The sequence below is a fragment of the Rhincodon typus genome, chromosome 4 (genome assembly GCF_021869965.1).
Source record: "Rhincodon typus isolate 14 chromosome 4, sRhiTyp1.1, whole genome shotgun sequence".
Lineage (NCBI taxonomy): Eukaryota > Metazoa > Chordata > Chondrichthyes > Orectolobiformes > Rhincodontidae > Rhincodon > Rhincodon typus.
The window spans coordinates 32,943,949-32,967,480 of record NC_063335.1 but is presented as its reverse complement, the minus strand read 5'-3'; the positions used below and the strand labels follow the sequence as shown (position 1 = coordinate 32,967,480).

The 23,532-nt window shown below is 40.1% G+C and overlaps 1 protein-coding gene across 1 annotated transcript in view; it reads left to right on the top strand.

Moving 5' to 3' along the window:
* rab2a (RAB2A, member RAS oncogene family) overlaps positions 1 to 23,532 on the top strand; it is a 66,368-nt gene that overhangs the window by 16,908 nt on the left and 25,928 nt on the right. The window contains exons 2-6 of the mRNA XM_048595481.1: positions 2,872 to 2,943; positions 5,456 to 5,523; positions 11,349 to 11,431; positions 16,786 to 16,878; positions 18,247 to 18,358. Coding sequence (XP_048451438.1) covers positions 2,872 to 2,943; positions 5,456 to 5,523; positions 11,349 to 11,431; positions 16,786 to 16,878; positions 18,247 to 18,358 — 428 coding nt within the window. The remainder of the gene's footprint in view (positions 1 to 2,871; positions 2,944 to 5,455; positions 5,524 to 11,348; positions 11,432 to 16,785; positions 16,879 to 18,246; positions 18,359 to 23,532) is intronic.

Here is a 23,532-nt window from a genome sequence, read left to right as displayed (position 1 = left end):
TGTTCTAAATGAAAAGTATTTTTAATGAAATATCTCTTGTCTGGCACAATTTATCTACGAGTACATTTCAGATCTCTTCCAGTTACCTTAACTAACCATCTTCATTACCTTTGCAATTGCATTTGCATTTTACGACACTTTTCAGACCCACATTTCACATCTTTGAAGCTAACATGAAGTTCATGTTATGATCCCTCTTGGCTGGCGGAGCAAACACTATGAAATCATTAATCCCATTTCCCTGCGCACTACTGGCTCTAAAATTGGCTGTTCTCTGGTTGATTGCAAGACTTACAGCTCAAATGTTTTCTCCTTAATGCATCCTGAGCTTGTCCTCAAGGCTACTTCTGTAACTTAGATTTGTCCAGGTATATGATGGTGAAATCCCCATGATTACTACAGAATTATCAGAATCACCAGAGCTTCTGTGTAAGAGTTTGCTTTTAATGTACTGATTTAATAAATGAAAATTAATGTACAGCACACTGCACCATACTTGCTGCTATGTATGATTGTAACCAAATCTCTTTATTTCTATTAATTTAATGCTATTTAGGTGGATTCCTTTTAGGTTTGTAGATGTCTGCCTGCAGCATTCCTAACAGTTATGAATTTTGATTCTTAAGTCAGCAACTACATGATTGTTTTTCAGTTTGGAAATAGGATAAGCAAAATCAATGAGGATTGGTGTTCATTTTGTCATAACCAAGGTGTGTAAAACATTTAAATCTGCTCTCACTATTGAAAATTCCATGTCATATATCTTGTGCTTTTTTTAAAGTTGGCCATGAATAAAATTAAACACTGAAGTTATGTAACTCATTTGCAGGTAGTTTCTTGTTATCATCTGGTTGAGCATTTTTTGCCAAGAAAGCTATCCTGTCTTTCACATGGTGACAGAAGCTTACAAAATGGCTGCCAGAAGCCAGATGATCATCCTTTTAGATTCAGCTGGTTTGGAATTAGACTACTTACAGCAAAAGAACTTGGTAGTAGTCCTTTAAAAATTCAGTTAGTATTTTCAGTAGTAAACCTGGAGGTATGAATTTCCCTTCCAATTTCTCCAAAAACCTGATCAAATGAGCCAACCCAGCTAATGGTAGAGACAGTTGGTTTTCTTAAGATTGTCTTGCCAGAATACAATAGATGCATTGGTTCTCCAAACCTCATTTTAAAACAATCCCTAGTATGGAAGCATGGTTCAACAATTTGAAATTGCTATCGTTAAGTTTTTGAACCATGTAGAAGCCTGAAATCCGGGAGAAATGTCTTGAAGCAGCCACTGCTTCTCAATAGGCAGATCAGGACGAGATATTGTGCTGAGTGAGTCTACCAGGAGACACCCCTGCAATGCCATTAATGTGCAACAAAGAGCCTTGCGCACTCTGGAGCTATTCTGCTTAACCCATTGTAGAAGCAGCCTTCAACTCCAATGCACCTGCTGAATCTGACTTTGGAAAGAGAATCTTCAAACAAACCAAATCTGCAACATTGGGTTGTATCTAATTTTCATTTTTGTACATAACATATATCCTTTGTTTAAATCTTTGTTTTAACCTTAGCTTCACTTTTTACTTGCGCAACTACTGTTGAAAGTTACTTAGGAAACTTCCTCCCTAATGGCATACCAACAGTGCATGGACTGCAGCGTTTAAGAAGGTGGCTCACCACCTTCTCAAGGGCAACTGGGAATGGGCAATAAATGCTGGCGCAGCATCCTGAGTGAATTTTAAAAAAGCTAAACTTTGATCTTTGTTCTTGGATATTTTTGAGCTGAGAACATTCAGAAGTTAAAAGTAAACAAGCTTATACGACCAATTCTTGGTCCAGGGAGCACTCTGAGGACACACTGTGTAGTTATGATAGTAAGTATCTGTCTAATCGGAATCCTCCTCTGGTGCATTAATTCATGTACCCTTTTTGCACACCAGGTGACTGGTTAAAAGGTTACAGCACATGGGATCCATGGGAGACAGAGTCAGCGTGGACTTGATGGGCCAAATAGCCTGCTTCTGTACTATAGGGATTCTGAGTGCAGCAGGTGGTGAAGGTGGATTTGAGTACAGGAGCAGGGATGTCTTGCTGCAATTGTACAGGGTGTTGGTGACACTCCACATGCAGCTTTGGTCTCCTTTATTGGAGGAGGTAGTGCAATGGAAGCTTATCAATCTGCCTCCTAGGATGGCAGGACTGACTAGAGGACAGACTGGATCAATTAAGCCTAGATTTGCTGGAGTTTAGAAGAATGAGGACTGATCTCATAGTAACCTATAAAAATTCTAACAGGACTAGACAGGGATGTTCCTGATGATTGTGGAGCCCAGAATCAGGGTCACAGTTGAAAGGGATATTTGGTGGGCCATTAACAACAGATGAAGAGAAAATTTCTTCGCTCAGAATGGTGAGCCTGTGGAAAGTAATTGAGGCCAAGAAATTGAATATTTTCAAAAAGGAGTTGAATGTAGATCTTAGAGCTGAAGCAGTTAAATTATGGGGGCAAAGTAGGATCAGGGGCTAAGTTCAATGATCAGCCGCAATCATGCTTGCCTCCTTCTAAGTGCTGCTCAACACGGAGGAGAATTTATTTGAGCTGAGTTTAAGTGGTACCAGGTAATCAGAAGGTTTCCTTGCTCATGTTTGATCTGATGCCATAAGGTTAATTGGTTTCCAGAGTCAATGTTGAGAACTTGGCTAGATCTTACCAGCTAGTAAAATTTGTAAATGTGTCGTTTGTGGCTTGGTTTGTCTGATCTGTTTTGCATATGTAATCTGTTGTTCACTTTCATAAGTGTTGTTGTGATACTATTTGCCCTTGCACTTGTTTATTATAGTGTACAGAATTTAATTTTCTAATAGGAATTTGATTTGCAGGTGTGGGCAAGTCATGTCTATTACTACAGTTTACAGACAAGCGATTTCAACCTGTACATGATCTTACCATTGGTGAGTACATATTATGCTTGTGTCCTTGTCTTGTCGTCTTGTCTCTCCCAATAGAAATCTCACTAAATTTGTTTACCATATAAATCCTCAAAGACGAAACCTCTGTTTGTTTCTCATTGTTAGATGACATTCTGCTAGTTTGTGAGAATGAGAAATGAGAGGATTTGTTCCAATGTCCTTGGTCTCTCCAGTAGTTCACCGCATCTCCCTGATGTACACAGCTAATATTCCACACAAGCGATGTTCCGGAAATTTGAATTAGAAATGGGAAATGCTCATGGTCAGGCAGCCTCTGTAAATTTCTAAGTTAAAAGTTAGAGCTGTAACAGATTTGAGGCAAGTGGAGGGGCTAAGAAAGAGCAAAAGTATGAATGGTTTTATTGTGTATTTTACAGTAGAAAAATACACTGAAAACTTTTTTGCATTGTTGCCACAATCCAGTGCCATTTGAATAGTTTTTTAAGAATAAGAAAAAAAAACTTGGAGTCCATTAACGATGAGTTGATCCAGAACTAATGATGCCTGTGCCACTAATCCCCCTCCACTGCCTCGCAGCTATCTACACGAGAACCAAACAACATTGAACAGTAACAGGAAAAAACAAAGGGGGAAGGTCTGTAATTGTATGAAAGGCAGGAAATTTTAAATGACTAAAGAAATATATTTTGCAAAGCCAAAGTGAATGATAGGGCGATTTAAGGAAACAGTCTAGAACTTTACATGCTCTGGAGAATCCATTGCTGGTACTACAGTTTGGAAGAAACAAAGCAATAATTGTGTTCTGAAATTATTGAATTCGGTCGTTTAGAGGGTTGTGTAGTACCTTGTCAAAAGTTGAAGTGGTCATAGATCATAGAATCCCTACAGTGTGGAAACAGGCCCTCAGTGAGCATGCACGCATGCACACCCCTGCCATAACCCAACTAATCTACACACCCCGAACAATATAGCATGGCCAATCCACCTTGCCTGCACATCTTTGGACTGTGGGAGGAAACCCACGCAGACACTCAGAGAATGTGCAAACTCCACACAGTCGCCTGAGGGTGGAATTGAACCCAGGTCCCTGGTGCTATGAGGCAGCAGTTCTAACCACTGCCACCCTAAGTTCTCAAGTTCTTTGCCTTGTATGCTGTTTCTGAAGTCTGGAGTCCAAAATTAAAATGGGCAGATTAGGTAGGGCTCAGTAGATTGGGACTATGGCATGGATTGATTAATCAACTAGACAAACTGGCCACTTTTGAGGATAGGTGGTAGATCAGGCCTTGGGCTTCACCACCTGTTTGCTGATTTTATTAGTGATGTTGGATTAGCAGACCAGGTGTGATATTCTCAAGTTTGTTGATTTTACAAAGCAATAGGTAAGCTGTGATGACCAAACAAATTTACAAAGGGATGCAAGACGGTGGAGTAAAATGTGGGAAATTATCTACTTTTGGTTAGAAGAATGGAAAAGCAGAATGTTTTAAAAAGACTGGTAACTATTGATATTTAGAGGATTAATGGGTCCTTGTACATGAATTACACAGTTGACATGCCAGTACAATAATCAAGTTAGGAAGGCAATGCTGTGTTAGCCTTTACTGCAAAGGAATGTATTTGATGGAGATTAGAAGGATGAGGAGGGTATCTGATTGGAACTTTTAGGATACTGAGAGACGTGGATGTGGATAAGATCTTTCCACCGTGGGAGAGACTAGGACTAAAGGGCACAGGCTCAGGAGTGATGACTCTTTAAAACTGAGATGAGGAATTTCTTCAGCCAGAGGATGGTGAATCTATGGAACTCATTGTTGCAGAAGGCTGTGGAGGCCAAGTTGCAACTGTATTTGTGAATACTTTGCCATTGGCTGAGCTCTCAGAATCATGGGCTTCTAAATTGGCTGGCTGAAAAGTGGATTGTTATTTTGTAATCAACCTATTCAGATATTATTACACACCCCAGGAGCAGATGGAACTTGAATCTTGGCCTCCTGGTTGAAAGATAAATAAGGTGGATTGAGTTTGAGGGTTAATCATGTTAAGTGACAAAGCAAAAATGAAGACCTTACGGCGTACTCTTTTATTTCTTAAACCTGTAAATATCATTTGGTAAACGTCCCAATAGCTGAATAATTTGAGGATTTAAGCATTTGTATAATGGTGTTGCATGTGAAATTTGTACAACAGAACAGCATACTTATGGATATTAATGGTAAAATGGTGATGAAATTAGAAGTGGATGAAGTGAGCAATTTAAATAGTGTATCTGACATTTTAAATTGTAACCTTTCGGAATTAAATAATCCTGGATTGCGTTAAATTGCATTGCTTTGTATTTGTATTTGTAATTTGTATTGGGGTCAGTACAGAATGCTAAATGTCTCTGCAATTTAGAAAGAAGCTCTCTGTTTAAATTTAGAGGTTTGTATTTCTCTTCACTCCTATCGCTCCAATATTTAATCAGATTGGTTCTGCAAAGTCGTCTCCTTATGCTTCAGCCATTAATGTTACTTTTCCATTTTTAATTCAGGTGTAGAATTTGGTGCTCGAATGATAACCATTGATGGAAAGCAAATAAAACTTCAGATTTGGGATACTGTAAGTCTATTCCTGAATTTCAAATGGCTTCTAATGTATCTAGTTGATTGCTAAATTGATTCATGTGACTAGTACAATGTAAATGACTGCAGCTTTTTAAATATATGGTAGACATGAATCAGTTGAATTCGAGTTGACATTTATGCTTTCTGTACATCTTAGTTTCCCATATAAATATAGTTAACTTTTCTCTTTTTACATTTAATGAGTATTTTCAAAAGGACTCTTTTAGTATTTAAAATGTTTCTAGGAACTTAGTTGTTTAAAAAAATCTCTAGTTTCTGGTTCATTCTTTCGTAGAATTCGTAAAACATGCTGCTACTGAGGTAGGGATTCAGTTAAAATAATTGTATTGTGGTTACAAGACAGAAGGATCAGGATCTGTCTTGGACTGCTGATCTCTTTCACTTGAGTGGTGCAGAAAGATTAGATAGGATTCTGGCTGACATTTCTTCCCATGGTTGCCCTGTCTGCTTTCTGCCTCTCCCGTGCACCTTGCAAGATATTTTACTTGGATTGAGTTGTGTAGTGCAGACAGAAGCCATATGGCTCATACCCATGAAAAGGCTTTCTGACTAATCCAATTCTTTTTCCAAAAAGTTGTGCAGACGTTTCTTTTCAAGTATGTAGCTAATTCCAGTCTGAGAGTTTCTGTTTGGTTTGCTTCCACCACCTTTCCCACATTGCATTCCAAATGATGCTGTACAGAAGAGATCCCCTTCAATGGTTCTTTTGCCATTTGCCATTTGTCTTTGATTGGCATCCTTGGTCAGCTTTCTGGGAACGGAATGGTTTCTCCTTTAAATCCCTTATGTTATCATACAAGGGTTACAGGATCATTGAGCCTGTGCTTGCTTACTGTAAAGCTAATTTACTGTGTCCCTATGCTTTTTCAGCACTGAACTTTCTTTCAATTTCCTTTCCACAGCTACAACTGAATCTACCTCACCAACCTTTCATGCATTACAGTCCAAATTTGTCATTTTTTTGCTAATTTTTAAAATCCTTTCCTTGTAACCTTTTTAACCAATCCCTTTTCAACTGTCTCTTCTGGTTGTCAACCCTTCCATCAATGGGACCAGTTTCTTTCTTTCTACTTCGCCTTTTGTTTTGCCCACTTCTTCTAAATTTTCTTTGTCTTCACTTTGGCGAAGCAGTGGTTGTTTGCCATAATCTATTCATGTAACTGATTTCAAGGGCAATTGAGGTTCATCCTTGTAATTATTTTCTGTACCCTTGCAAACCTTCTCATTTATCTTAGTATGAAGCACAGAATTGAATGCTTATCCAGTTGAGGCCAAAATTCTGTTTTATGAAGATACTTCATAATTTCATCCTTTTTGTTCTGTAACTGCTCATAAAGCCAAGGACTGCATATGCATTTTTTTAACCACTTATTCGGCCTACCTCAATCAGTTTGTGCTCCAGTTATGGGATAGTGCAAGAAGGTGGTGTCAAAGATTAACAGGTCAGTCATGATCTCATTGAGTGGCAGAGCAGAATTGATGGGCTGAATGGCCAACTTGAGCCTCTGTCTCTGGTTTTAAGTGCATATGCACCTTTAGGTCTCTCTTGCTCTTTTGACTAGTATGCATTGCAGATATTGTAATTTAAATGTGTTCTAATTGTACACTGTTTTTGTTTTAGTATGGTTGGTAAATTTGGGGCATTGCCTGAATGGCAACACCTCCATTTTTGATTTAGTGCTGTTATTAATCATGCTGTCCTTTTGGAAAAACAAACTACAATTTTATTACTCTCTTCCTCCTGTTCCATAACATTCCTTGCAATACTCCAACCCCTGATATCTCATCAAAAAATTAATTTGTTATTTTAATTCTGCCTTTAAATAATCCATGGTAGCTTTTCTGAACTATATAGGTTTTTTCTGTTTTGCTCAGGTTCAGTTGACCAGCCAGTAGTTCAGAAAAGAAAGCTGTAACCTTTTCAATTCTCCCAGCCTACTATATTTTCAGCAGGATTAAAGAGTTAGGACCATTACTTCCTCAATTTCCAATGTATTACCCTCCATGCATCCCATCTGATCCTGGTGACTTTTCTTTCTTAGACCTAGACTTTCTAGTGCCTTTTCTGCCAATTTTTATTGCATCTAGTACTTCTGCTTTTCCTCATTCTTGGCCATTCCGTGTCCCCATGGTTCCCTGCTTGGGTCTGATTTTTGAAGTAAAGTAGCATGATTGGCTTAAAATGTAAGCTTTTAATTGTACGTAACTCAAGTGTTCATGTTGGTATTTGCAGATTGTATCATGAAATCTGCAGTCATGTTATTTCATCAAGTTAGAGGTCAGATGGGGTTGTGGGTGAAAGCATATGGAGTTGCCAGGCATCCTGCAAACACTGCATCTAATGTTTTGATTTTTAATGGTTGAGTTTTTCAAACTCAAGTGAATACTTATTAGCTTTGTCTTCTACTTTTGACACAAGCATGAATGAGCTTAAGTATGCACAGAATATGAAGGACTTGGCTATAAATGTGTTCCATTTATTGTTTTATCTACAACCTGTTTCATGCCAATTACAAATTTGATGTCTTTTCAGCTGTAATTTTGAAATTCCAATTAGAATTTTGATTTTCATTCCCAATATGTTACCTTGTGCCCAACATTTAGAATTTCCAGTCTGTCAACAATATGGAATATTTATTCATAAATATAACATTTTATTTATAGATTCTATGTTAAAAGATTTCAAGTGTATATATTTGCATTGAATTTTTTGTTACACTGACTGCACCATCAGGAGCTGGTAAGAGGGGAAAAAGGAGCACCTGAAATCCAAAAACCTAGCTCCTGAAAATCATAAAGTAGCCCTCAACGAACTTTGAGTCTTCAAAACAAAAAAATTGGAGACAAAAACCGCAATCACTGGAAAATCTCAGCAGGTCTGGCAGCATCTGTGGAGAGAAATTGTATTTAACGTTGACCCTTCAGAACTGATGGTATCTAGGGAAAGGATTTTTTTATACAGAACAAGAGGGTGGGAGGAGTAAACTATAGGTAGAGCCCAAAGAGACAGTTGGACAGACAGCATGGTTAATGTTAGTCTGGAAGAATGAATAGCTGCTAATGGGGACTGTTAGTAGCTGACAATGGGTAGTGTGTGGTGGTAGCAGCCCATTTGATGACAGGTCTGGTGTGTGGGGGTGTGAGAAAACATGGGGAAAGGTGCTCAAGCCCTAAAATTATTGAAAGCGATACTAAGTCCAGAAGGCTGCAGGGTTCCCAAGTGGAAAATGAGGTGCTGTCCTTCCAGCTTGTGCTGAGCTTCAGTGGAGCACTACAGCAAGCCTGAGACAGATGTTAGCTATAGAACATGGTGTGTTGAAGTGGCAGGCAACTGGAAGCTTTGGGTTTTTTTTAAAACAGACAATGTTCTGCAAAGCCAAGTCACCAAGTCTGCACTTCATAGAATCCCTTCAGTGTGGAAGCAGGCCATTTGGCCCATCAAGTCTGCACTGACCCTTCAAAGAGCATTCCAGCCAGATCCACCTCCCTACCTATCCCTGTTGCCTGACATTTCCTATGGATAATCCACCTAGACACATGGGCAATTTAGCATGGCCAATTTACCTAACCTACACATCTTGGACTGTGGAAGGAAACCCATGGGAAGAATGTGCAAACTCTATACAGATAGTCGCCCAAGGCTGAAATCAAACCTGGGTCCCTGGCACTGAGGCAGCAGTGCTAACCATTGAGCCACCCCCTTTGTGAAGGAGACCATATTGTCAACAACAAATACATTAGACTAGATTTGAGTGAAATGAAAGTAAAGCGCTGCTTCACCTGGAATGTGTGACTGGGCCTTGGATAGTGAGGAGGGATGAAGTAACTGAGCAGATGTTACACCTGCAAGTGCACAGAAGATGCTGTAAGGCTGTTGGGATGTGTAAGTGTGGACCAGGGTGTCCCTGGGGGAACAGTCCCTGTGGAAGATTGATAAGAGAGTGGGTGGGGGTGGAGAACAGGAATGTGTCTGGAGGTGGCTGAAATGGTGGCAGATGAACTCTAGATGTGGATGCTGGCAAAAAAAATTGGACCTCTGGTATACAAAGATCTGTGTCCTGATTCATTCATTAAGCGTTAATGTACAAGTATAGCAAGTATTTGCAAGGCAAATAGAGTTCAAAAATAGGAATTTATTTTTGCTGTAATTGTCCAAGACATTGAGACCACATCTGGAGTACTTCCACAGTTTTGATCTCATTTTAAGAAAAGGCATAATTGTATTAAAATTAGTACAGAAGGTTCATTCAATGATCCTTTGGATAAAGGGCTTGGACATGTTAGACTTGTGTCCACCAGAGTTTAGAGGACTGAGTGGTGATCTTATTGAAACAAATGAGATCTTGATTGGATAGGTTGGATGCTTCCCCTTGTGGGAGAGACTAAACTTTGGGCACAGTTAAGCATTCTTGTGTTTTAAGACATGAGAATTTTCTTTCCTCTGGTTCACTAATTTATGTAATTTTCTTTGCTGGAGGGCAATAGAGGTCATGTTATTGAATATTTTAAGCCAGCGAGAGGCTCTTGACTGAGGGTCCAATGGGTATGAGTGGACAGGAATCTAGAAGCCACAGTCCGAGCAGTTGCAGACTTATCAACAATTTCAGTGGTCTGCCCATATTTGTCTTTCATATGTTTGTATGTTTCCTTAGATTGTGGTTGATGTCGTCTTTCCCTTTAAAAAATCTCCCGTTTCCGTCTTACACCTGGTTCTCGTATTATCAACCTGACATGCAGGCTTTATTCTTTCAGTCTTTTGAATACATGCTCCCTCATCTCTTGCCCTCCTTTCATTCAGGTAGCTCTGGATTTGGTTTGCCCTGTCATTGCCCATGTGGCAATGTAGCTTGACTATTCTTGCATCATCTCCTGAATAGAGAAGTATAAAATCACCTGCCTTGTGGAAGCAGGCCACTTGGCCTCTCGAGTCCAGATCAACTCTCTGAAGAGCATTCGAACCAGACCCAACCCTACCCTATCCTTGTAATCCTGCACTTCCCATGGCTGGACACTGTGGGCAATTTAGCATGGCCGATCCACTGAACCTGCACATCTTTGGACTGGGAGGAAGCCAGAGCACAGGGAGAATTTGCAAATTCCACACACAGTTGCCAGAGGGTGGAATTGAACCTGGGTCTGTGGTGTCTTGAAGCAGCAGTGTTAACCACTGAGCCACGTTTTTGCATTATTTTTGTTTATTAATGTTTCAAATTCGCCCAGGTTTCTAATTTCCAGCATCTGCAGTTGTTTCCGTTTCTTTAACAGAGGACGGACTCAATTTCAACACTGACTTTGGTGTTTGTTTTGTCAGAGCCTTGTTGAATCAGATTTTTGTAGTCAGGATATTTTATCCTGAATATGCTTCAGAATCTCTTCCACATCGATCCTCCTCATTCTAAGTTGTATTGGAATAATTGAAGTAGCATTATAATGGTTTCTGCATTTTGTAAACTCCCTGCATTTTCTTCTTAGGACTAGTTGATGACTTTTACAATTGTAAAAGTTAGTTACTGTATAGTAACTGCTATAATTACTGTTCCCATGTCTATGTGGCCTCCCTGCTGCACTCATTCCATTCTGTCTGCCTGTCCACCCATCCTTTTCTGCCCGTTTTTACAGTATGCAAGTACTCAAAAACAGTTTCTGGCTTTAAGCTGGGAGATGGATTTTGTCGGACCAGCAACTAGATTAATGGTGATCTCCACACTTAACCTGTAAACAAGTGCATGCTTTGTAATCTATTGGTCAAATGTGCCTTGGATATTGTAACAAAAAGTGGACATTTTGTTTTTTCAATAGGCTGGGCAAGAGTCTTTCCGTTCCATCACAAGATCTTACTACAGAGGAGCTGCTGGTGCCTTGCTAGTTTATGACATCACAAGGTAACTTAAGTGCAGTCTGTTTTCAGTCCATTGGTCAGACATGTAATTATTTTGAGTATTTAAGCGGTGACTCTTAAATACGTTAAATTCGGCTTTTTTAAAAATCACTCCCTTTAAAGAGCTTAAGTTCTGTGAACAAAATGGGTTCTAGTAAAATGTAAATGCGCTATAAATATCCAGTGACGTCATAGTAACTTAGTTTTATTTAGGTAAAGTTGTCATGCATTTTGTTAGTGTAATTGCAATAATTTGACTCCAAATTTGCATCATTCCCCACTGATTCCGAACCCATGTCCCCCATTATTGATTTGAACTAACATTTTGAATACAGTAAACCGCACGAATGTGGTGAAACTGGTATTAGTGGTATGTCTTTTAGAGCATTTCATTTAAATCTGTGGAACTGGCACTGTTAATGCAAGGTACCATTTAAGTTTCTATTCAGAAAGATTTTTTTGTTTTCATTTTGTGGGATGTGGGCATTGCTGGCTGGCCAGCATTTGTTGCCCATCCCATCATAGTTGGAACTTAAGCTTTTATGTACACTATCTTGTTAACAGAATTAGTTGGCGTAGTGTCAGCGTTTTTGTCTGTTGCTGCACTGACGCCTTCCAACATTGCACTCCACCCCTCTCGATGAGTTAAAGACACAGCCCTTTAGGTCAGTTTTCAGTCAGTTGCATAGAACCTTCTGGAAATGTAATTCCACACAGTACAGAAGAGGCCCTTTGGCCCATAGAGTCTGCCGTTAAACTACTAAATCTATACTAAATTAAAACAAAGAACTGGAGATCTGAAACAAAAACAGAAATTGCTGGCAACTCAGCAGGTCTAGTAGCATCTGTGGGAAGAATGCAGATGCTGCCAGACTTGCTGAGTTTTGCCAGCAATTTCGGTTTACCTTTTAAATCTATGCTAGTCCCATTTTCCAGTATTTGGCCCATATTCTTGAATGTTAGGACATTTCAAGTGCTCATCCAAGTACCTTCTCAAATATTTAGGGTTTATGCCTCAGCTACCTTCCTGGGCAATGTGTTCCAGAACAATTGTAAATATTCTCCAGCATCTGTGCTGGAGGCAGTAAAGGGTGCCAGTGGAAGAGGACATGTGTTGCATACTTTTTGTATAAATTATAGCAGTTTACAGCAACAAAGCATCAGATTTTATTATGTATCTTGTGTGATAGTTTGTTTCTGTTTTTGCTAACTTTGCCCTTGACCTGAGTTTTAAGCCCCACCTTGTTGCACATAGAAATATGTGCAAGTTTTGGGAAAACTTCTCAATATTTCCAGTGTTCCAGTTATAGTAGGTATTTTTAGTCCTAATAGTGCCAGCAAGTTATGACATGCAACTCCCTTTTGGTTAACAAAGATACTTTTTGTGGATAAAGGTACTGTTTAAAGTCTTTTCAGTGAGGACCAAATTTTGTTGAGCCTTCCTGACCTAAAGGTTCCTACGTGAGGCGCTCATGTGAGGTCATATCTGTGAATTCAGCAGCCTTGTTTAATTTTATTCATTTAAATGGAATGTGATAGTCTATGGCTAGGCCAGTATTTATTGTTGATCCCTAATTGCCTGTTTGAACCATTAGTCCTTTCGGTCTGGGACACTTACTACTGTTAGGAAGGAAGTTCCAGGATTTTGACACAGCAGTAGTGAAAGAACCATCTGCAAGTTCCCCTGTAAGGCAGAATGCCGTGTCTTGGAGAACTTGCATATGATGGTATTCCCACACATCGTCTGCTCTACCCCTCCAGGTTGTAGAGGTCATATTTGTGGCTGTTGAAGGAACTTCAGTGAGTTGGCACTGTATTGTGAGGGTGAATATTCAAGTTGATAGATAGGGTACCAAAGTGAGCTGCTTTGTCCTGGATGGTGTTAAGCCTCTTAAGAATTGTTGCATCTGCACCCATCCAGGAAAGTGGGGAGTATTCAGTCACACTTCTGACTTGTGACGTAGAGATGGTGAATAAGCTTTGGGGAATTAGGAAGTGAGTTAACCAGCTGCGGGATTCCTAGTGTCTGACCTGTTTTTGTAACCACAGTCTAAATACGACTCTTCAGTTCAGTTTCAAGTTGGTGATGATCCCCAAGATAGTGGTGGAATTCAGCCATAGTGATGCAACTAAAAGCGGCTATAGACAGACTCCATTGTTGGAAATGGTCATTGCCTGGCATTTGTGTTGTGTGACTATTACTTGAAACTTGTCTAAGCATGGACATTCTCTGGGTCTTGGTGCATATGCATCAGTAGCTGCGGTTTTGTGAATGGTGCTGAACTTGCACGATCATTAGCGAATAACCCCATCTCTGATCCTGTGATAGAGGGGGTTTATTGCTGAAGATGATTGGGCTTAGAACACTGAACAACACCTGTTGAGATAATTGACTTCTACCAATTGCAACTGTCATCCTTTGTGATAGGTATAACTTAAACCAGCAGGGAGCCTCTCCACTGATTCCCATTGGCTCTAGTCTTGCTGAGCCACTTTGCCATACTTGGTCAAATGCTGCCCTGATTTCAAAGAAAATTACTGTCACCTGACATGGGAGGTGTGCACTGAAAATTGAGCCTCCCCTTTCCATGAGCTGTTACAAATGTATATATTATCAATTTAATCACCAAGATGGTTAATTTGCCTGTCTTTGACCACTAATTAAGATTAAAAAACTAAAAGAAACTCCATGTTTCACCAATAAACAAGAAAGCAAAACTTAACATGTATAATTTTACAAGTGGGAAAACAGGTTATTTAATCACTAATGTGCAAACTTAACTGCATCTCCTTTAAATCGGGTGGTTGTTAAAAGATAGGCAAAAAAGAACAAGCTCTGAATCTCCTCCAAACCATGGGAGTTGAATGAGGTGACTGTCTTGTGGCTCTGGGTACTGGTGATATCACACTGACAATCTCTGGGGTCTGCAACAATGTTGTAGTTGGCCAGTTGGACCTGGGCTTTTGTTTGGACTGGAAGTTCATCTTTCAGTGTTTCATACTTTTTTCCCCCCCCCCACTGGCAGCCTGTAGAGGAGCAGAGAGATCCGGCAAGGAAGGTACAATATGTAAAGACTGTGTATCTTTTTATTTTTATCTTGTATTGTGGCCTGAAATGGCAAAAGAACTGCTTTGAAAACCAAAGATCATAGAAACGATGGCTGCACTTTTTAAAAGCAAATTACCTGACATTCATTGTAAGTGATGTTTGCAGTGGGGGAAGACCTACAAAAGGGCTGGAATCAGAGAGTATACACAGTGAGTTTGGCTGGAAACTAGTAGCTGACAACTGGTCACCATTCCATAAGCCAATGACCAAGGCTTTCTGCCTGCCAGCAACTGAGGTTTGGCTCCCAAATAGCTGCACAATTTGTAGGTATGAATGTTTTTGGTCAGAAGCCATCAGACCTCCAGAAAGGAAAATAATATTTTTTCCTTACAGCAAAAATTACTTCAAGTCTGAAGGAAGCCAGTCTTCCCCTCATACCCCCCAAAACCTCCCCAATCAGTCACTGTAAGCTGTAGCTTTTAACCAATAAGCTAGACACTTTTACATATCAGACTGTTGCTGTGTGCCTACTGCAAGCAAAATTACCTGGAAAAGGAAGATTGGGCAGTGACAAGTCCTGACAAATCAAAAGGATCATCTCCAAACTGTGTGGACAGTCACCATTGAACTGCCTTCCCAGTCTTTCCCTCCAACTATAACACTTCCTTTTGTCTGTATGTAGGAGGAGTTAGTTTTAACTAGTAGAGTTATGTCAACAGTTCATTACTGTCTACCTTGTAGTTTGAATCTTAATAAATAGTAATTCTATTTAGCTTTTTGGGGGAGGTGATGGCCTAGTGGTATTATAGTTGGACTGTTAATCCAGAGACTCTTGTAATGTTCTGGGGACCCAAGTTCGATTCCTGCTTGGCAGATGGTGGAATTTAAATTCAATAAAAATCTGAAATGAGTCTGACCATGAATGCATTGTTCATCAAAGAAATAACCCGTCAGGTTCACTAAAAGGACATTAGGGAAGGAAACTGCCATCCTTATCTGGTCTGTGACTCCAGATCCACAGCAATGTAGTTGAGTCTGAACTGCTGCTGGGATTGGCAGTAATCACTAGCCAGAAATGCCCGCTTCATGTGAATGAACAATTAAAGGACTGTCAACTTGGGTCTAATTTGCAGAGTTTGGTGTAGTTTTAAAGAAGGTCTTGAACATTTGTGCTAACTCCAGAATAGCTGGGCTTAATTCCCTATATGCCAACCTGTGTGGTGTAACAGTTATTCTTGCATAATAGTATGATACAGGAAAGTTAGGCTTGTCCGAAGAACTTGGGAGAACGGACAGGTATCCAAAGGTATTTTAGAGCAAAGTAGGCTTTGAAAATACTTTTGGAAGAGAGCAGGATGACTGAAAACTATTAATTGGATTGGGCAGTGGTGTGCCGGTTGTAGTCAGTGGCTGGGGGTTGCTTACAATGATGTAATGGTGTGTCTGAGAATGGGGAGATAGTAGAGGAAGTTGAGGATGGGTTCGTATGGGACAGCTATAAAGTTGGATTCGTTTGTCATTTGCAAGTCATAGGTGTTGAAGTTTCAAAAAGAGGTGTGGGGATGCAGCGGTTTTTTTAAGAAATTAAGCTTGGAATTGATGTAGGGCACTGATTACTTGGTAATATGACGGTGGAGTGTGTTGTCCAAGATTAATTTTATGATGCAGACTTATGTTACTTTAACTCAAAAGTACGGCTGTCTGTGAAATTCAGTTTCTGGTGGGAGGCAAGCAGGGCACGTTTGGTCCTGGCTGATTACCTGATAACCAGGCAGTCTCACGTGGCATGTCTTGAGTTGAAGATGGTGGCAGAAGGGTATGTTTGGGTGAAAAATATAGAACCTAACCTCATGCTTATGACTGTTCCCCACTGATAGTGACATCTGTGGGTGTCATAGATTGGACTGAAGATTGAGTCTTGGGGTATGTTAAAACGACCAGTTTGATTTTGTGGGAGAAGTCTTTGGAGTAGATAATTGTCAAACTGTGATGTGTTGTATGGTTAGAAGGGAACACAAGGGAGGAAGTGGGTGATGATCAAGATTACAGCAGAATAACCAAGGAAGAATGGGGTCCACTGTCTTTTACCAAGTAGTTTACCTGTTGTAGTTGGGATGAAAGTCATTGGAGCAATTCCAACAAATGGTTAGAGAAACAGGATTGCATTTGGCATTAATGTGTCTGAAATGGAGATCAGAAAAAATGGATAAAGTTAGGAATTTGCAAGTTGGCTTGCATTTAATGCTAAATGTGTGAAAGCATACCAATTAACATTGAGGTTTAAAACTTATTTCCCTATTTTTTCACAGGCGGGACACCTTCAATCACTTGACAACTTGGTTAGAAGATGCTCGCCAGCATTCCAACTCCAACATGGTCATCATGCTCATTGGAAATAAGAGGTAAAATTTTATGATGTGTAGTGATCTAGAAAGTTACCAAGAACTGGCACTGTTTTTGACTATGGATCTATGACAAAAAGCTTAGAATAAGAATAATATCCCCAAATGTTTTCAATACAGGTCTCGTCTGTACCAGTCTCTCCTCTTTCCCTGTAGTTATTTTGTTTCCATTGAGGTTTCCTATCCAATTCTGTTTTGAATGGAATTTACCACCATGCTGTTTTTCGTGACTATGAACTCTTCAAAAGTAGTAAGTAAAAACAGAACTCGATGCTGTAAATCAAACAAAAACAGAAATTGAGGTTGTAAACATGCCGAGCTGGTGAGGTTGGTTGCAAACGTTTCATCACTGCTAGGTAACGTTGTTAGTCTGCCTCTGAAGTGCTGGTGTTTTGTCCTGCTTGTTATCTATGTGCCTCAAAAAACAAGCGGGACAGAACACCAGCGCTTCACCAGAGGCTCACTGATCATTTTACTTCGCAAGGTGACGAAACGTTTACAACCAACCCCACCGGCACGGCAAGCATGTCTACAACCTCATCCACAACGTGAGCTACAAGTCTTCTTGAACTTTAAAAACACAAGCTGCTGGAAAGAGTCAGCAGTTCTGAGGAAGGGTCATCGGACCAGAAACACTAATTTTGATTTCTCTTCACAGGTGCTGCCAGACTTGCTGAGCTTTTCAAGCAACTTGTGTTTTTTGTTATCCACGAGATTAATAGCTGTGGAAGAGAATTAAACTAAATTAATTTTGATTGTGGAAATTAAGAATGTGACTAGAAACTGTGAATGTAAAGATGTCTTGGAACACTCTCTACAAACCAACTTGGTAGAATACCACAAATCTGACTGTAATATGAACTGGACTATATTGATATCATGCTTATTAACAATGTTCTAATTGAAAGGATACCAAGAAAATGCAAAAATTTCCCACTTCTTTGTTATCTTTTATATTAAGGGAGATTGAGTTTTCTCAATCTAGCTGACTCCCTGAATTTTGTTGCATACTTCAAACAAAATTTACATCCTTTGAGTCATTTGATAATTGTCTGGGATTATTCTAATCTCACCTTTGGTTGTTACTAGTGATGTTGAATGAGTTGATGACGTGCCACTGTTGGTCTGAGATAAGAGTAATAAATTTGTCAAATCCTTTTCTAAAGGATTTCTATTTAGATGCCAATATTTTGTGAAATGAAGTTTGTAATAACAGTATCAGCTGTTGTGTATGTTCCTTTTTTGTCTAGGCTGCACGTGCTGAATATTTACGCAATTGTATTGTGACATGAAATGGCTTCTTCAGGAGGAAGTAAACAAAAATGAATGTTTTCCGTTTTAAATATTGGCAAACACTCTGTCTTACAGTGACTTGGAATCAAGACGAGAAGTGAAGAAAGATGAAGGGGAAGCTTTTGCAAGGGAGCATGGCCTCATTTTCATGGAGACTTCTGCAAAGACTGCTTCTAATGTTGAAGAGGTAATAAGTTAGGAATTTACTGAGTAGTTTAACTTCTATTTTGGCAGTCATCTCTAAATATGTAATACTTTTCTGGACTAGAAAGCTCTCAGCCCATGTGACTTTTGTGCTGGCCTCTTTCAATGCTATCTTGGAGAAAGGATCTTATCCACTGGCTTGGTTTTTTGTACGCGATTCTGTTTTTTTTAAAAAAAATCTATTTTATCTTCCAAATACATAGTTTCAATCGTCTCACCTGAGGGCATTTTTGGATAAAGTAATCTGATGCAAAAATGCTCATCTGTTCGCCTTGATTTGACTTTAATTTTTGTTATGACATATGATTTATTCACTAACTTTGAAGATCAAACAAAAGGATATATCCATAATATTCTAAGACTCTTAAATCAACTATAATTACACTTGTGTTGAACGTCAGATTAATTGCAATGCATGATGAATATTATGTATTATCAGTGGCTGGCTAGGCCACTATCATTGCTAATACTTACAAAAGAAAATAATTTAAATAAGGTGTGGAAAATTGAATACAACATTATACGGAGTTTTGAGTTTTAAAATGTTGTGACTTCTCTGGCCATCCCAGTATGGATTGCCTTAATTTGCATCCTTGATGCAGATGGGGTGTGCCCTTGCCTGTGCTGCCACTGAGGTGGTGATTTCAGTTTATATCTGCTACAACATACTAAAGTATTTTTCTGATGAATTTTGATCTTGACACTGGGAAGATTGGTGCAAGAATTGGCACATTTGAAGGGATGTGCTGCCATTTGTGCAATATATTTGCTGTTTTGGCATGCATTCTGTTTCGAGCGTTCAGGTAAGCAAATATTGATAATTAAAATGCGAGTGTTGTGGAGTGCAGATGTCACACTTCTTAAATACCATCTGTCTTCTGTTGAGGTCTTCATGACCAACATATTCGCTTATTTTTGTGCGATGACCAAGCTGTTCAGACTTTATTCTATGGGGGCAGCACGGTGGCTCAGTGGTTGCTGCCTCAGTGCCAGGGACCCAGGTTCGATTTCACCCTCCGCTGACTGCAAACTCCACACAGACATTCTCCCTGTGCAGGTTTCCTCCCACAGTCCAAAGGTGTGCAGGCTAGGTGAATTGGCCATGCTAAATTGCCTGCAGTGTTCAGGGGTGTGCAGCTTAGGTGGGTTATAGGGGAGTGGGTCAGGGTGGGATGCTCCAGGGGTCGGTGTGGACTTGTTGGGCTGAAGGGCCTGTTTCCAAATTGTAGAGGTTCTATGATATGTAAAATTGCCATTGTCCTAGAGAGCCATAGGGCTGCTCTCGTCAGAATGACATCGGGTGGTTAAACCTGAAAGTCGCCATGCTTCAGGTGAGGGGAGAGGTTCAGAAGGAGAGTCCTTCTTGGTAACCTCAGCTGCTGTGGGAATTGAACCATACTGTTGGCATCACTCTGCATTGCAAGCCAGCCAGCCATCCAACCAACTGAGCTAACTGACTGCTGGGCAAGGTGGAGACCTCATAGAAAGCCTTGTTTGTTGGGGGGATGATAGTGGAGTGGGGAGGAGAGGCAACGGATGCTGCAATGAACACATTTTACTCATCAAAGGGATTTAATTTATGTAAAGTTCAAAGATAGTATGCTCCGAAGGTCAAAACTTTATTTTGAGGAAAAGAGAAATTTAATTTTTTTAAATTTTGCTTAATATCAGAATAATAGTTAAAGATCCCAGAAGCAATCGAGGCAATATCTAAACGACTTGTGTTTTTTCACCAATTCTCTAAGTTGTGTCCTGTTAAGCAGATCTGTCAGTATACAATTTGTGACTAACTCAATATTTGAAGTTAGGGCTTCTCCTAAATAGCAAGTTCTTTTTTAATATTATGAAAAGATGCATGGCCGGTCTTTGTTTGAGAGCTGAAACAAGGATGTTATTCCAAAATCTGAGGTGCTGATTGAATGGCAAGTTGAGAGATTGTAGAAAAGAATTGGAAATATTGAACTAAATACATAAGGTTTAGGTAGCAGATAGCTGAAGGATCAAGAAGTCAATTGTTGAGAATTTACAGCAGAGCCTGGCCCTACTAAATCCTTTTACTATTTTGGGGGTGACCCAAGGAAACTTGGTTGAAAATTCAGAAATAAAAATGTTCTACAAAACAGGATTTGTCATTCCCATACTGCCTTGTTACACTTGTAAATTTGGTGCATGACGATGATAGCAAAATCAGCAGAATCAAGATATTTGTCTTAATTGTTTAAAAGTGCTCTGCAAAAAGATCATGGTATACATTCAACAGTTAGGATCTGGCAATTTTATTAATCTGTTAGCATTTTAGAATGGGTGCAAATGTAAAATTTAGATTCTTAAATTGAGAACAAGATGGGTTGAAAATGTAAGTATTGTGTGCATGTCCCTTTTTGGCATCGTTATGTAGTGGCACTTCCACTGACAAGTAGGCAAGTGAGGTCTGATCAACCCAATCATGAAGATTTGGCACTTTAGCTCATCCCATGTTCAAGTTGAACAAGAATTCTGAACATAATTAAAGATTTAAATATCCAATAAATCTATCCTCCCAAAGCTCTGCTGGTTCAGGCCATAAAGTGCTGAGTTGTCAGCCAAGAAGAGTATCTTAGCGAAATGCAAGATTTGTAGTCAGGAGTCATGTAGCGCAGCCCACTCAGTCTGCACCATCAATAACTATCACTAAAAGTGTGCCAATCCCAATTTCCTGCACTTCTCTCATATCCTTGAATGTTATGATTTTCAAGTGCTCATCCAAATTTTAAAGTTTAAGGTTTCCAGCTTGTAGTGCATTCCCGTCACCTGAGTGAAAAAGTTTTTTATTTTTCTTCCAAATCCTCTGAATCTCCTGTACCTTACCTTTAACTATGCCCTCTCATGATTGACCCCCCTCAACCAATGGGAACAACTGCTCTTTTCACCCTGTCCATACCCCTCATCACATGCACCTCGATCATGTTCTCCCCACACCCCTGCTCAGTTTTCTATGCTCTGAAGAAAACAATCCAAGCCTATCTAGTCTCTCCTTTATAACTTATTTGCTCCACCCCAGGCAGCATCCTGGTGAAGCTCCTCTGTATCCCTACTAGTGCTATCACATCTATCCTGTAGTGAGGTGTTCAGAACTGCATACAGTACTCCAGCTGTGGCCTGACCAATGCTCTGTACAACTGCAACATTACCTCCTAGCTCTCATACTCTGTGCCACGACTGATGAAAGCAAGTGTCCCATATGCTTCCTTAACTATCCTCTGCGTTTGCTTTACTGACTTCAAGGATCTGTGAACAATTACCCCAAGATCTCTGTTCCTCTAAGCTACCCAGAGTCGTCCCATTTATTGAATTTGCTTAACATTCCCCCTACATTATCATCTATGTATATAATAAACAATAAGGGTCCCAGTTCTTATCTTCACAGTACACCACTCAACCAGCCTGCAGTCACTCGTACAGCCTTCTATCACTACCCTTTGTGTCCCATTACAAAACCAGTTTCTGCATTTTGCCAGGTTTCCATCGATTCCGTGTGCTTTGACCATCTCAATTGGTCTCCTATATGGGACCTTGTCAACAGCCTTGCTAAAATCCATTTAAACTTCATCTGAACTTCCCTCATCCACATGATCACATTTTCAACAAATTCTAGCAAACCTGTTAGGTTTGACCTCCCTCTCACAAAGCCTAATTAACCCATGCCTTTCCAAGTAGATATTAATTCTCTCCTTCAGAATTTTCTACAATAGTTTCCCACTGACGTGATAGTAACTTTCTGGTTCATCTTTGTCACCCTTCTTAAAAAGTGGAACCACATTGGCACTTCATCTGTGGCCAGAGGAATTAAAAATTTGTCAGAGTCCCTGCAATTTCCTGCCTTGCCTCCCACAGTAGCCTGAGGTGCAATTCATCTGGGGCAGGGGATTTGTCCATTTGGAAGCACTGATGGGCTTACAATGCCTCCTTTGTTTCCTGTGTCAAACTGTGCGAGTTCTTCACTTCCTTTCCTGAATTCTGTACCTATGTTCTCCTTTTCCAGTGTGAAGACAAGTATTCATTTAACACCCTTCCAAAATCCCACGGCTTCACGCACAGGTTGCCCCCTTGGTCTGAAATGGGCCCTACTCTTTCCCTGGTCAACCTGATCCCTTTTAATGTATTTATGAAGTATCTTGGGATTCTCTCTCATCCTGTTGGCAATTTCATTTTCCTGCCCCCTCTTTACTCTTATCGCTTTAAGTTCTCTCCTACGCCACCTGCATTCCTGTCTGGCTGCAGCTGAATTGCTCCCTTTGGACTTCCTAAAAGCCCTACTTCTCTTCCTCATCCAAAACTGAATTGTCCTGAACATCAAGGGTTCTCAACTTATTGTTCCTGTATTTCCCACTAAAAGGCACATGTCAGACCTTTGCTCTTCCCAGCTCCTTTTTGAATAAACCCAACTATTGTTCTTGTAGTAGACATACCCACGAGTTGTTCCAGTCTACTGTGGCCAGATCCTGCTTTATTTTAACGAAATCTGTCCACCCCGCGCATGTGTGCGTGCACGCGCACACTCTCTCTCCCTCTTTCTGTCTCTTCCCCCCAATATCAGGAAGACCACATGCAGACTCGGTCCAGTTTGCGGAACATCTGTGCTCTGCACGCATCAACCAACTTGACCTTCCAGTTGCTACTCACTTTTTACTTCCCCCTCCCACACCCTTGACGGCAAGTCCATCCTTGGCTGTCTCCACTGTCAATGAGGCCAAACTGGAGGAACAACACCTGATGTTTTACCTTCGGAGGTTAAATCCCAATGGCCTCCACCATGAATTCACCAGCTTCAAAATCCGTCCACCACTACCCTTCCACAGCCTTATCCCATGTCCGTCCCCCCAAGGACCATTAACAATAAGTCCTAAAGTAGGAGGTTATCTGCTCTTGGGGAAAATGTTAATCTATTTAAAAGCATTAATAACAGCATTTTGAATTACATATTATAATCAAGCAGAATCAGTAGGACATTATGGAGAAATAATGCCCAACAAATTTATCTCAGATTTTTGAGTCGATAGCAAGTTGATAAAAGGGGAAGTAGTATTCAGTGTAATGTAGAGCTGGATGAACACAGCAGGCCAAGCAGCATCATGGGAGCAGGAAGGCTGACGTTTCGGGCCTAGACCCTTCTTCAGA